At 45.7% G+C, this 15,041-nt stretch overlaps 2 protein-coding genes across 4 annotated transcripts in view; one reads left to right on the top strand and one right to left on the bottom strand.

Annotated features, from left to right (window-relative positions):
- The window catches only part of KIF9 (kinesin family member 9), a gene marked incomplete at its 3' end in the record, with an annotated part of 46,680 nt that extends 34,085 nt beyond the window's left edge, over positions 1-12,595 (bottom strand). Inside the window, exons 1-5 of one of the 3 annotated variants that reach the window (XM_082847267.1) lie at positions 11,347-11,398; positions 7,876-7,973; positions 6,041-6,206; positions 3,849-3,955; positions 1,790-2,014 (exon numbers count right to left, since the gene is read on the bottom strand). In XM_082847267.1, coding sequence (XP_082703393.1) covers positions 1,790-2,014; positions 3,849-3,955; positions 6,041-6,206; positions 7,876-7,973; positions 11,347-11,383 — 633 coding nt within the window. In that variant the 5' untranslated portion in view covers positions 11,384-11,398. Of the gene's footprint in view, positions 1-1,789; positions 2,015-3,848; positions 3,956-6,023; positions 6,207-7,875; positions 7,974-11,346; positions 11,399-12,552 lie in introns of those variants that run through there. The other 2 variants (XM_082847268.1, XM_082847269.1) reach the window with 2 other exon arrangements.
- Positions 12,596-12,879: 284 nt separating this feature from the next.
- Positions 12,880-15,041, top strand: part of KLHL18 (kelch like family member 18) — a 51,438-nt gene continuing 49,276 nt past the window's right edge. Inside the window, exon 1 of the mRNA XM_082847382.1 lies at positions 12,880-13,157. Coding sequence (XP_082703508.1) covers positions 13,029-13,157 — 129 coding nt within the window. The 5' untranslated portion in view covers positions 12,880-13,028. The remainder of the gene's footprint in view (positions 13,158-15,041) is intronic.

Raw genomic sequence — 15,041 nt, 5'->3', positions numbered from 1 at the left:
CGGTCTGGGAAGATCCCACATGCCGCGGAGCGGCTGGGCCCGTGAGCCATGGCCGCTGAGCCTGCACGTCCGGAGCCTGTGCTCCGCGGCGGGAGAGGCCACAGCAGTGAGAGGCCTGCGTACCGCAAAAAAAAAAAAACCTCTTCACAAACTTGGACGTTCTTTCAACTTAAGCCACCAAAAACCTACGGCAAACATCATTCTTCATGGTGAAATGTCAGGAGCAACAATAAGACGAGAATGCCTCATTGCTGCCACCTGGGAGGCTCTTTCTAATGTGTACATGCAAGGGATCCAGGTTTATATCACCCCTGAGGACACCTAAATGACGTTTTAAAAAGAAGTTTTATTTGACATAAATAAATAAATATAAATATATAAATAAATAAATAAATAAATATATATATATTTTAGGCTGTACCTCGTGGCATGTGGGATCTTAGTTCCCCAACCAGGGATTGAATCCATGCCCCCTGCATTGGGAGTGTGGAGGCTTAGCCACTGGACCACCAGGGAAGTCCCCGACATATATTTTAAATACCATAAGACTCACTGTTTAAAAAAAAAAAGACTCATTGTTTTAAGTATACAATTCAATGATTTTTTTTTTTTTTTTTCGGTACGCGGACTTCTCACTGTTGTGGCCTCTCCCGTTGCGGAGCACTGGCTCCGGACGCACAGGCTCAGCGGCCATGGCTCACGGGCCTAGCTGCTCCGCGGCATGTGGGATCTTCCCGGACCGGGGCACGAACCCGTGTTCCCTCCATCGGCAGGCGGACTCTCAACCACTGCGCCACCAGGGAAGCCCTCAATGATTTTTAAAATCAGTAAAATTACAGGGTTGTGCAACCATCACCACAATTCTATTTTTAAAATATATCACTCCAAAAAGTTCTCTCAGGCCCATTTGCAGTCACTTCCTGTCCCCTCCCCCAGGCAACTACTAATCTGCTTTCTGTCTCTATAGATGTGGTTATCTGGACATTTCAAATGAATGGAATCATACAACAGGTAACTTTTTTATTTCTTTTACTTAGCATTTTTTTTGAGATTCATCCAAGCTGTAGCATGTATCAGTGCTCCATTTCTTTTTATTGCTAAACAGTTTTCCATTGTATGGATGTACCACAGTTTGTTCAAGCATTCTCCATTGATGAATATATTGGTTATTTCCAGTCTTTGGCTATTATGAATAGTCTTAATATGAATATTTGTGTTCAAGTTTTTGTGTGCACATTTCATTTCTCTTGGGTAGATTTCTAGGAGTAGAAGTGCTAGGTCCTATGATAAAATTAATGTTTAACTTTTTAGGAAACTGCCAAAATGGTTGCACTATTTTACATTTCACTAGCAATGCATAGAGTTTTAATCTACATGATTTTTAAAAGAATAACATATCCCGGGGAATTTTTTCATTGATTTGTAAGAGCTTTTATATACCAAGGACATTAATTCTTATTTTTTCTATACCACAAATGCCTGTGATTTAATGTTAACTTAAAAAAAAGGACAATTTCAACTAAGTAAAGAAAAAACTTCACAAGAAAAAAGACTAGAAGGAAATAAGCCAAAATACACATTATTGTTGCCATATGTAGAAAACAGATGAGTGAATTCTTCTTTTGCTTCTGTATATTTCATTACTATCTGAACTTGCTAAACAAGCATATATTAATTTTCATTCTGGTTATCAAAGTAAGTAAAAAACTAAGGAAGGAGGAAAAGAAAAATAAAGGAAAGGAGGGAGGAAAGGTAAGGAGGAAGGAACCCGTAGACTTGATCATCTCACCTCAAAAAGGAGGCTGAACGCATCCTCCTCCTGACTTGTGAGGTGGACTGACAAGCCCTTAATGAAGACCCCCTGAGGACTTTCCACAATGGTCATAGGTGTGACCGAGGGTCCAACGTAAGGCAGAGTGGACAGGAGATCAAACAGGCTCTCATTATAGATTTCCAGGTAGGAAACACGCACAGTGATGGCCTGTGTGGGGCGTTCTTCGATCATCTTAAAAACCTAGATGGGAGATTGGACAGCAGTCACTGAGAGCAGAACTCCAACGGCCAGCCAGTGCTAGGGGAGTTCTTACCTTAGGAGGGAATCCTTGCCCTAGAAGAATTTACAGTCTAGTTGGTGTGATGGTCATCAGCAACAACAATTATTAGTAGTTGCAGTCTATTGGGCAGTATTTATTATCATCTTGTAGTTTTTTTGAGGCCTGACTTATAGATTGGCTAATACTTGTACAGTCTCAAGAAGTAGAGGCATGATGAACAGAAAGGACTCTGGAGTGAAGATCTCTTGTTTTGTGGGGTTTCACCACATATAAGCTTCTTTCACATCCATTTTTTAATTCTACCCTCATGATGCCACTGCGACTGAAGCAGGGCAGGGGCAATACCCATCTATGGTGGCTCAGCTATTAGGGGAAGAAGTCAAGCCAGAACTCAGCCTTCTGGACTCCTAATATCCTCCCCAGTGCTTATCAGCAGGTGACTTTGGGCTGGTCTTTTCCCCTCTCTAGACCTTAACTTTCTTATCTGTTAAATGGGGAGTTGGGCTGGATGATCCCTGAAGTCCCCATCTTGCTCTAACAGGCTAGATTTGTGCTGTCCAATATGCTAGACACTAGCCACAGGTGGCTGCTGAGCGCTTGAAATCTGGCTCGTGCAAATGAGGAACTGGATTTTAAATTTTATTTAATTTTAACTAAAAATTTAACACTGATACTAAATTCAGTTATTGGTAAACTTTTAAGTATGTTTGGAACAACTTGGGTTTATAAATCTACCTTTTCAACTGTAAATTTCATGAACTGTAAATACAGAGCAACTCTTTCTGATGAATATTTAGTGTCTTAAATAGAAATGGGTTGTAAATGTAAAATACATACCAGATTTCAAAGACTCAGTATAAAGAAAAATAATGTAAACTATCTCAATAATTTTCATATTGATTACATGTGGAAATGCTATTTTGGCTATATTGAGTTAAATAAAATATATTATTATATATTATTTAAAAATAATTTCCCTTGTTTTACTTTTTTAAATGTGGCTATTGGAAAACCTAAAATTGCATATGTGACTTACATTATATTTCTATTGGGCAGCGCTGGGCTAGACTATAAAGTCTAAGATGCTGAGATACTGAAGCGTTGACAGTGGGATGTTAAGGATATTGCTTCAAGAAATTATCGCATGGATGGTCATACACTAGAGGGACACCTACACTTCTTACAGCACAGGGCTATAAAACCTCAAGATGCTTTTTAGGGAAAAGTCCTTTGCCTCCCACCTTCAAAAAGAGGGTCCTCACAGAACGCAGGCTAGCAGACTCTGAAGGAAGGCCCATTTGTCCTGTCTTCAGTCACACTTCCCAGACCCCCAAGGCTGACTCGGTCCTGAAAGCTCATGTCATGCCCTGCTTCTTCCCTTTGCTCTTTCTGGGGCTGTGGTGGTGCAAGAAACCAGAGCAGGCCAGTAAGGAAGCTCTGCAAGGGTTCATATCTCCTTCATTAAAACCAGGAAGGAACAGGATTAGGACCTCCGAATCCTCAATTACAGGGTCATAGACCATCAGAGCAGCAAGAAGCCAGTCAGCACATCTGACTCCCTCTTTAACAAATGAGGAAACAGGCTCAGCATGGGCGTAGGTCAGAGCCTGGAACCTAAACTCTTGGTTTACACACACACACACACACACCCCCCCCACCTGTCTCCCCTACAGGCTGTCTCCCCTACAGGCTGCAACTCCTTTGAGGCTGGACCCCACTGTCTCCAGGAGCTCACCTGGGATGGGCAGCATGTATGGTAGAAAGAGGCATCCCACCCACAGGCCCACTCTCTACCTGTTGTAGGGCACGAGGGAGGATCCCCCGGTGCTTGTAATTCTCAGTTGCCCCCGTCATGGTGTATGTCTTGCCAGCTCCCGTCTGCCCATAACACATGATGGTGCCTGCAAACATTTCAAAACACGTCTTGGTGACAACCAGAAAAACAGCTCCAAGGATAGCTCTCCCATCCCCCAGCATGCCCAGTGCCAGGCAGAACCCTAGTGTGAAGGTGGCCATCAGGAACAGCCAAGGACAGCAGGAATTCCTGCCATGGAGGGTGGGTGAGCAGGGAAACAGGGATATAAATGGTCAAAACACAGACAGCTGCTCTGAATCTGTGGTCCATGTAGTGCTCTACTGCTTCCTCTCCCAAGAGGGGATCTGATCCTAGGGCTTCTGAGGAGAGCAGGGAATTCCAGGGAACAGAGGAACTGGGAATTTTCCTAGAAAGATGAGGGAGATAAGAGCATTGAACTCAGCCCTTCTTTAGCAAGATCATGAACAGCCAGGCTCTCAGGGCTTGGCCTCCCTGCAGGACAGCCCAGGCAGGAGGAAAGAAGGGCTTTCAAAATCCCCAGGAAGAGATGGGAGTCAGAAGGGCATTTTCTGTTAGCGGTGGGAATTCTTTGTAGACTGCAAGTTCCCACTGGACTAAAGGGCTGCTAGTTGGTCCCAGGCCACTTTCAGAAATGGAACACCATGACCAAGCCCTGATCTGTCACATTGCCCTTTCTGGGAAGACTTTCACTTGCACCTCTCTCGTGCTTTAGGTCTACCATCACCAGGCTCTGGAACACAAACCAGTCACCCTGGGCTCTGGTTCCCATCTGCTCTTCTTCCTGGCTTGAGCAGCCTGAGCCAGACCCAACCCAAAGGCTGCTTCTGGGCATTTACAAAGCAGATCTGCCCGGGCAATGCTGGGCCGTGGAAATCAGTGTTTGCCTTTGCCACGTGAATGCTCTAGTTCCTGGGATTGGTAGGTTTTACACAAGGGGTCTTAATTCAGCATCTGAGCTGGAGTCAGAAGCAGTGTCTATTAATCCTGCAGAAATGTGCAGGAAGGAGTCAGTTCAGCTGGGACTCAGAGCCCATTTGTGGCTCCACAGCACTCAGAGCCCACGACTCTTAGCCTCCCCGGGCCTTAGCTCCTTTGTCTCTACTTCCTCAGGGCCACATCCCCTCAGGACCGATGGGGACCATAGCTATATATCACACACAGGATACATTACAATGTTTAGGCATCTACACTCAACGGACTTTTAAGCAGAACGCCTAAAACTTGCAAACAGGGAACATTCTAGTCAGGAGCCACCAGACGGGCAAAGTCTACAGACTGTGATATATTTTTTTCTATGGATTTTTTTTCTTTTTTTGGTCACGCCGCGTGGCATACGGGATCTTAGTTCCCCGATCAAGGATCAAACCCGCCCTCCCTACAGTGGAAGCACAGAGTCTTAACCACTGGACCGCCAGGGAAGTCCCTCTATGGATATTTTAATCTTTTTAAGATTTTAAGGGACTTCCCTGGTGGTCCAGCGGCTAAGACTCTGTGCTCCCAATGCAGGGGGGGCAGGTTTGATGCCTGGTCAGGGAACTAGATCCCACATGCCGCAACTAAGACCTGGCGCAGCCAAATAAATAAATATTTTTTAAAAAAGATTTTGAAACAGTCTTAGAGTGAACTAGTTTGTAAAAATTTCCCAATAAATTTTAATTTGTTAAAAAAGCTTTTTAGTTAAGCTTTTAAGAAAGTCAAACTGTACTCGTCTTTAGTGATATATGTAAATAATACTATACTACAATAGAATAGATTGATTGTGCTGGTAGAATGAATGGAAATATCTCCTAGCAGGTAGCCAAGAGAAAAATGTTTTGACTCCATCAAATGTATCATAAAGACATGTTCAAAACTAATATTCAGGGGATTTGAAACAGGATAATAGTTGAATCCCCATGACCTATAGAGAGTCAGGGTCATTTAATCTTCCTATGAAGGTAGGATCCCAGGACCATGGATCAAGCCATGCCCACAGTATCACCAAGCAAATAAGTTTCCCACCATAAGAACATGGAGACAGACAAATAATCAAACAAAAGTTAGTAAGTGAAGTTGTATTTTATTCACCACAAAATACTTGTACCTCTTCCTGGGTGAGCGGAGGTTCCACAGGTTCTTATGTAAAACAACAGTTAATTAACTAAATTACCATTATAGCCATTGAGGGCTTGAGAAACCACATCCTTTGCGACTGTCTCATAAACCAAGTCCTGGGACGCATCATGGAGAACTCCATCCAGCTTGAATGACCAGTCTGTCTGCTGGTTATTGACAACTCCTCTCCGAGTATCTTTTTTTAAGTGAATATTAATGGTCTAGGAAGAGAGAGAGATACTTGTTAAGAAACTGGTATAAAAAAGTCACTGATAGCCAAGGCCTGACCTGGAGGAAACAGAGGAGGTGAACTTTAGGAAGAACAGGGACTTGCACATATTCTGGACGACCTTTGGGAGGTGGGAAGGAAGGCACTGCAGGGAGGCCACACATCCTCAAGGTGGAAGGATCAGGAGACTGGAGCACTTGCTGGTTTCAGCACATCTCACCCTAGTGTTCAGGGTGCTGTCTGTCTTGATTCCCCCATTTCTGATATGGGGTCAAGCATATTTATCACATATCAATATTTATCACATTAAACAAGCTTTAGATAAATTCAATAAGCACAGGGAGGCCTTGAATTAGGCCAGAGAGAAGAGCGGGCTTGGTGACGGAGGCCTGGGCTTGAGCCCCATCTCCCTGGTGACTGGCGGTGAGGCCTCCCTCAGCACTGTGGTGAGCACTTACTTCCACACACACGCTATGGGCTAATGTGAGCAATGATGAAATGATAGCCACAGAAAAGGCTCTGGACTCCTCAGACACAGTTACTCACTGGTATTAAATTGAGGGTGACTACCTACTTGTAATCAGCAGATTTTTAGATGCAAAGATTTCTAAAAAATTTTTTTAAAGTTTTAGATCCCTCCATAGCAAGCCACTGTGGCAGCAGCTAGTTTAGAAACATATTGGGTTAGGTCAATGGTAGATTCCAATCTTCGAAATGGGGACTTCTAATGTAAACAGATTCTCACTGGAATCTTATACTGGCTGCCCTAGTCCAGAAGCCAAGACACAGCCACATGCAGAAAAACTAAGATCAACAGAGAAAGGCTTGGTCTATTCATACATTAAATGCTCTGTGCTTCAGTCGTCACTGAATCCGTGTCCATCAGCGTGCACTTCACAGCGCTGCATGTGAGTTTCTTTCTGACTGCTAGGACTTTCGAACCTTGAGAAGTTGGCCTTTGAATTCCTCTCTTAATGTCTCCATGCTACCCATAGTAGATCCACAAATATTTGCTGAATGAAAACATCCCATAGTCTCGAGGTGTCCTAAGCCTGTCACAGCCTTCAGAAGAGTTGTCAGGACAGTGGTGGGGACAGGGGGATGGATAGATCTTTCCAGTTCTCTCCATAAGAGTTTCTCCCTCCCTTTGGTAAGTTTAATAATAATCATCTGAAGACATTCCTATTGTACTTCCTGGGAGATCTGATCACCAGAAAGTTTTATGAGTGTGGACAAATGTCAGCTTCCTGTGTCAGATATAAGGACAAAGGTAAACTTTTTTTTTAACTTTTTATTTTATATTGGAGTATAGTTGATTAACAATGTTGTGTTAGTTTCAGGTGTACAGCAAAGTGATTCAGTTATACATCTATCTATTCTTTTTCAAATTCTTTTCCCATTTTGAGATTGACATGTATACACTGCTGTATCTAAAATGGATAACCAACAAGGACCTACTCCCATTAAAAATGGGAGTTTCATGAGTTTCCTCATCAACAGCATTGTGGGGGAGTGCTTTGGCCTTGAATGACTCTAGATTCCATCTGAACTTTTACCAATTCTGTCTTGGTCCTTAAAAGGTTGCTTGGAAACCTTAGAGGTTGTAGTGAGGAGGGACAGAGAGATGCCCAGGCAGGTGAAGGCAAACACACTGTACTTACTTTGTTGTCATCTCCATATTTGATCATTTCATGAGCAAAGTCATCAGTAGGTTTGACACGGACAAACGCATGAACTTTTTTCCTAGTACCCATTCTAGCTAAAAAGAAGAAAATAGCAAAATTTTCAGTAGTCATCCTCCAACAACCATTAGAATGGAGGTGTCATTCATCAAGATCAGAAAACATGATGTGCAGTCCATGTTTTCCTCTCCCACTGAGAGCCAGTCTTCCTTTTGCCCCCCAGCATTTCAGTGATCCGTCCACAGGATGCTGTTCAACAAGTCCGTGTACTTCCTACTTTACAGGGTGCCTCACCACTCTCCACCAAAAACCCCCTAAGAGACTGAAATACAAAGCAAAAAGAATGCTCCCTTTAGTGGCCTAATTTTATTTTTATTTTTTATTTTTATTTATTTATTTGGTTGGTTGCATTGGGTCTTCATTGCTGTGCATGGGCTTTCTCTAGTTGCATCAAGCGGGGGCTAGTTTTCGTTGTGGGGTGCGGGCTTCTCATTGCGTTGGCTTCTCTTGTTGCAGAGCATGGGCTCTAGGTGCATGGGCTTCAGTAGTTGTGGCACATGGGCTCAGTAGTTATGGCTCACAGGCTCTAGAGCGCAGGCTCAGTAGTTGTGGCCCACAGGCCTAGTTGCTCTGCAGCATGTGGGATTTTCCTGGACAAGGGATTGAACCTGTGTCCTCTGCATTGGCAGGCAGGTTCTTAACCACTGCACCACCAGGGAAGTCCCTAGTGGCCTAATTTTAGATGTGGTTTCTACAAATGCTCCGTATCAGAGTTTACCTACACTTTGCCTTATTCATTATATTTTCCTCTAAAATACTGACTATGAAATGCATTAGAACTAATTTTCTTTTTTTCATTAATATACCTAACTTCAGATGTAGCACCTCCTTCTCTACCTCCATTAGACTAACTTAGATCAGAAAAAGATTCCCTGGAAGTACATTTAATGTAGCCCATAGTCTAATATTCTTTCTTCTCTGCCACTCCATTGAGAGAAAAATCTCAGTCCCTTACCTCCTCTGCCTCTCCTAAAACGTAATTATGTATATTCTCATCATTTTCTTTCAGGCAGGCACACATATATTTGTATTCCTTCATTTATACTATCACAAGTAATTACCATGTATAATAAAATGTTAAAATAAACATTGAATGTAGCTTCACCGAATAGGTTGAAAGCTTATAGTTATAAATGACAGAGAGGAAGATTTAGGTAAATTAACGTCTTATTATGTGGAGTTTTCTTATAGTGGGAAAGACTTTCTCAAAGTAAGGACCATAAACACTACAAACAGTCAAGCAAGATGCCAACTAGCAGAGATGCTACAAAAGGGATTGTTTGTATTACAGGGAGAGTTAATTGATCTCTAATATCCTGTCCAACTAAAGTATTTCATAAACATTTTTAAAAATTGAATTGTACAGGAATTCCCTGGTGGTGCAGTGGTTAAGAATCCACCTGCCAACGCAGGGGACATGGGTTCAATCCCTGGTCCGGGAAGATCCCACATGCCCCAGAGCAACTAAGCCATGCGCCACAACTACTGAGCCTGCAAGCCACAACTACTGAGCCTGTGTGCCACAACTACTGAAGTCCGTGCGCCTAGAGCCCGTGCTCCACAAGAGAAGACACTGCAATGAGAACCCCGCACACCGCAACAAAAGAGTAGCCCCTCTCGCCGCAACTAGAGAAAGCCCGCGCGCAGCAATGAAGACCCAACGCAGCCAAAAATAATAAATAAATAAATTTATTTTTTAAAAAACCAAAACTGGGCTTCCCTGGTGGCGCAGTGGTTGAGAGTCTGCCTGCCGATGCAGGGGACATGGGTTTGTGCCCAGGTCCGGGAAGATCCCACATGCCGCGGAGCGGCTAGGCCCATGAGCCATGGCCGCTGAGCCTGCGTGTCCAGAGCCTGTGCTCCGCAACAGGAGAGGCCACAACAGTGAGAGGGCTGCATACCACAAAAACAAAACAAAACAAAACAAAAAAACCCCAAAACTCATTTAGAGTTAATGCTCCACAAAGTAAAAAACAGACTTTGAATAGAGACAATGCCTGAGGGTCAGGATGTGTGCTGCATCGTGCACTTCTCTTTTGATGTCCCTGACAGGGTTGGGCCAGTTCCATAAGAAATGAGGCATTTGCCCCTAAAATAACCTGTACTTTCATGGGGTAGGACAGAGGACTTGAGGCTAAAGAAAACTCCTGGATACTTCTGAAAAAGACAACCAGCAAAGGAATTGCTGAATTTATGAAGAGGTAGGAAAACATGAGGGATAGGGAGCTGACTCAATTTCATCTTCAAATTGGTAAATAGCAATATCATCACCGTTGTTCAGGAAAAAATAGTTTGTTTGTGCTACTGCAAAGTGTTCTAACAAATAAACTGATCAGATGGTCAATATTTTTAAAAAGCTAATTTTCAAGACCTTGACTGTTAAAAAATTAATGTCCCTCCACATTTCTAGACACAACTTGTGGTGACCACTTGATTTCCTCATACAATTATCTTAGCTATCATCAAGTGGCATTAAGTATCTCTATAGAAGCAAATTAAATAGAGACAGGCCCTGCTCTTTCAGTTTACAGTTTCCATGAAGTGGGCAAAATAAAACTCTAACCCCTATTACAAACCCTTCAGATGTCACATTAAATAAGCAAACTACTTTCACACCTGCCTACTGTAGAGTGTGAGTCCACTTCCCACATTCCTCAAGTAATTATTTCATGGAAGTCTTTTCCTGGCCACTGTGGGTGGGATCACTCAGATCTTTTAATTTTTAGAAAGTGAATCTGTAAGGTATTCAGGTGAGTAAGGATAATGGCTTGTCCAATTTCAGGTCTAAGATTTTTGTTTGCAAAATTGAGCTCTAGAAATAAAAAGCCACAAATAGCTCTAACAGGACTCCCAAACTGAGGAAACTTAAGAGATGATCTCATCTCCAAGTTCACTTTGATCTAGGCTTTTGGGAAGTGGAGAGTGGAGAGAGGTGTGCTGACTCAAGCAAACACTTACACTCAATTTCTAAAGTTCTGGGAACCATTCCCCATACCAGTCCGATGGCCCATCCTCCTGCCCAGGAAAGTTAAGATGCTGCCCAGGGTGCCCTCTGAAAGGGACCATGAAGAAGTAGGGGGTTGCTCAAGCCTCCCTCCTGGCAGCCCCTACCCACAGACAGCCCAAGGGCAGCACAGGCCAGCTTCAAGCATTACCCTCCCCTCAGAGCCTGCCCCTTTTCTGCCCAGCAATTTGCCAACATGCACAAGTAGTCATTCTATCTGTGCTTCCCAATTCTCCCCATGCTCACGCCCATGGCTCCAGGCACGCCAGGAGCCATATCCACCTGACACAAGCCTTCTCTATTAACTACATCCCTCCTGCAAATCCACTACCCAGCAGCCCCTCAACACCCAGTCATTTGGAGACCCCATGCCAACTTGCACTTACTGAAATAATCCTTGTTACCGTTCTTACGCCACATCATTTGAGTGGGTTTCAGATCCCAAATTAAGTTACAAGCGGTTTGAGGGACAGGACTGTGCCTTTTATTTCTTTTGAGTCCCCCCTCAAAGTCCGGAACAGTGCCCAGCACAGAGTAGGTGCTTAAGAAATGGTGATTGGTGGTGATGGTCATGACTGGAAGTCAGAGGGTGGCGGAATCTCCATATGTGGGTCCATCTTCGGTCACAACTGAGAGAGTCCCAAAGGGCACATGATGTCACTCACCTCCCTCACCACCTCCAACCCTGAGCCCACAGCCCTTCCAGGAGGACACTGGGTTTCCAGGCCCACTTGCAATAAGCCAACTTCAGCCCCTCACCACGCTCTCCCTTTTAGTAGGGTCCTTCTCTCTCAGGACCTTGTGGGGAATGCCTCTCCCCTCGTGGACACCACCCTTAGATATTTCTGGTGTAAATAAGTGAACCTTTGAGTGGCCACCAAGAGCCCTCTCTGCTGAAAGGCTCACAGTTTCCTCATTTGTTTTAGGGGTGGGAATGAACAGGTTGCCACCAAGCACCCCTGAAAGCTCAACAAAAGGAGAGGACCAGGTGGGTCCCTATCTTCCAGTGTTCCTGTCCAGAACAGAGGCTCTCAAGAGAACACTCATAGCCACCAGCAAGGTAGCAGCATCTGAACCCCCCAAAAGAGGGTCCAAACGCACCTGGCCTTGGACTAAACAAAAGACTCGGACCCAGGCCAAACTGGTCTTTCTCCTTTTTCTAACCCAACATGCTGGACCCCTGTGTGGTGTCTGGGAGGCAGTGGGCCTTGGGACCATTCCTGTGCCTCTCTGGAGCGATTTCCGCATTTGTAAAGCGAAGGGCCGGGATGGCAATCCCGAAGCCCCCTCCAGTTAGAAAACTGAATACATAAGAGTCCAGAAGACCAGAGATCTCTGAACCTCAGGGGCGACGTAGGACCCTCGTGGGGCCAGGGAACGTTAGATCCGAAAACCCTAAGCCGCAGCAAGGCTTAAAGGGTCCCCTCGACGCCTCACCCTCCTCCGCCCGGGTTTCACAGATCAGCGAGCCAAAGCTGGGGTACTCCCGGGTGGAGCGGTGTTCAAATTCCAGCAGCTGCCCGCCGCCCGGGCGGACACCCCCTTTCCGGCCTTCCTTCTCTCCACCCGGACCGCGCGTGACCCCTGCTTACCGCTCCGGAGGCTGGAGCCCTTCCGCAGCCCGACCACTGCATTAGCAGCTACAGAAGAAACCCGGCAAGCTCGGCTGCCGGGCTGTGTACACAGTCGCCGTGGCAACAGGCTGCTTCCGGAGATTCCGGAAGTAGGGGGTGGTGGCGGAAATGAAGTCCGCGGTCCTCTGTTGAGATACAAGTAAGGCCAGGGCCGAATTAGGAGGACGGGAGATGGGACCGATTAATCTAAAAAGACTGCGGCAGCTGCAGGCGCGAAGCCAGGGTAGGGGTAGCGGGGGAACGAAGGATGCGCAAGAACCAGGAAACGGGGCAGCCGGGCTTCCGGCGCACAGCAGTTTGAGACTACGGCGGCCGCGCAGCTCCGTCTAACTCCAGCCTTGCGCTCCGAGCTGCCGTCCACAGGCGCCCTCGCCCCGCCCAGCTTAGGTTCGAGCCAGCCGGCCAGGCCTGCGCAGTCGCGGCGGCCGGGGAAGATGGTGGAGGACGGCGCGGAGGAGCTGGAGGATCTGGTGCACTTCTCCGTGTCCGAGTTGCCTAGTCGCGGCTACGGCGTCATGGAGGAGATCCGGCGGCAGGGCAAGCTGTGCGACGTGACGCTCAAGGTCCCGGGTGCTGGGCGGCGCGGGGCTGAGGGCCAGGGGACCGAATGGGGAGGGAAGAGAGGCGGGGGATAAGGGAAGAGAGGTCTACAGCTCAGCGGGGTGGGGAAAGGAGGTTGGAGGGAGAGCGAGTAGGGGAGAGAGGGGTGCTGACTGGGAGAGGGGGATTGGGGCTGAGTGGGGAGACGGACAAGGACAGCCTCTCAGCCCTTAGAAAGAAAGGCTGAGAGGTGCGCCGCTGAGGCCCTCAGAGTGGAGACATTGGGGTGCCCGCCTCCCTTTTCTGTCACTCAGACGAGAGAAAATGGACTTGCAGCTCCTCTATGGACGAAGGGGCTGTGGCTCTCCCTACATTTTGATGGGCACTACGGAAGCCCCTTTTCTTGCCACTACAGACGTTTCTTTGTGCCCCTCGAAGTTAGCTGCGCTGTGGTAGAGGCGTGGGCTTTTCCTGAGGAGTCATTGCTTGCCCTTGACTGATAGATTACTACCTTGTCTCTTAAGAGCTTTTAAAATCGCATCTGGAAATCTTTTGAGGTGGGCAACCACTCTGCCTCGCACTAGAAGGCACACTACCACCACCAGCAGCACCACAAAGGTCTCGGAGAATGGGCCGATGGGCTGCGTGGGGAGAGGGCTCTCTTAACCACCTGTTCCCTATTGGCATTCTGGGCGCAAGAGCCAGGCTTCCTCCCGTGCTTTGCATCCATTCCTGCTAGAGAGGCATGCTGTGCTGCTCCTTGGCCAAGCTGTTGAGCCAGGTGGGGCTCTCCAGGCGGGGAGATGCTGCTGCAAACCCTGTTCCCTGTTGGGCTTAGGCTAGAAGGCTGTCAGCATCTGTGAAGGACCCTGTTTAAAAAATAAAACTATGCAGAGATCTGTTTGCTCTTCTTATTTTCGACAGCGTTAAGGAAACGTCCTCTTCCACATATTTGAGTCAGACCTCTGGAGACAGTAAAGTAGAATGGTTAAGAGTGTGGCTTTGAGAATGGTATATAGTTCAACCAAAGACTAAAAAAAAAAAGTGTGGCTTTGGAGACAGAAGGATTTGGATTAAAATCCTTGGGAAAGTTACTTAATCAGTCTAAGCATCAGCTTTCCCAATGTAAAAATGGATGATTCCTAATTCTTAGTATTCATACGAGGATTAAATGAGAAAATTTGTGGTATTCTTTGCATAATGCCTGGCCTAAGGTTTTCATCACTCTAAACCCCTCCTGAAGGAGAATTAGTTTTCCAGTAGAGGAGTGAAGTGGACTGAGGGGGGAGAGCATCTTTAGTGGGGAACCAAAGGGTTTGAGAAAAATGAGCTGGAAGGAAGCAGAGAAAGTAAATATAAATGAGAGATTTTTGTCCACGGTGATTACATGGTAGTAGATGTCGAGGCTACTAGAGATTTGTAAACAAAAGAATGATCTGGTTGTGGCAGTAACACTTGGGGTGAGTAGAGACTAGTGAAAAGCAGTAATGGGGGCGAATTTTTGGATTAAGATTTAGGCTGTAAGGGTAAGCCAGGGAAAGCTTATAAGACACAGAGAAGCAAATAGGGAATGTTAGAGTGAGATGGTCACACTACGTAAGTTAAATCATTGCATTTTGCCTCTGCACTTAATGCACATCTCAAGTATAGCAACCCCGTAGCATAAAAATGCTTGTGTTTTTTTCCATTGAAATACTTTTTGTTCACTCAAAGGGACAAGTAAATTATCAGAAGTGATTCCAGCTGAGAATGTCTGTCTAAATTGCTATATTAGTTTCAAGGATCTGGGACATAAGGACCAGTATAAAGGCATAGGCTAGAGCTGGACAGGACTGTAGAAAGCTCTGCTTCATTGGTTTTCTGACTGTTCTGTGGAGCCTGAGGAGTAGTTCAATGCCCTGTGATGG

The sequence above is a fragment of the Leucopleurus acutus genome (genome assembly GCF_964270905.1).
Source record: "Leucopleurus acutus genome assembly, chromosome: 10".
Lineage (NCBI taxonomy): Eukaryota > Metazoa > Chordata > Mammalia > Artiodactyla > Delphinidae > Leucopleurus > Leucopleurus acutus.
The sequence above is the reverse complement of the archived record's forward strand: the minus strand, read 5'-3'. Positions and strand labels throughout refer to the sequence as shown.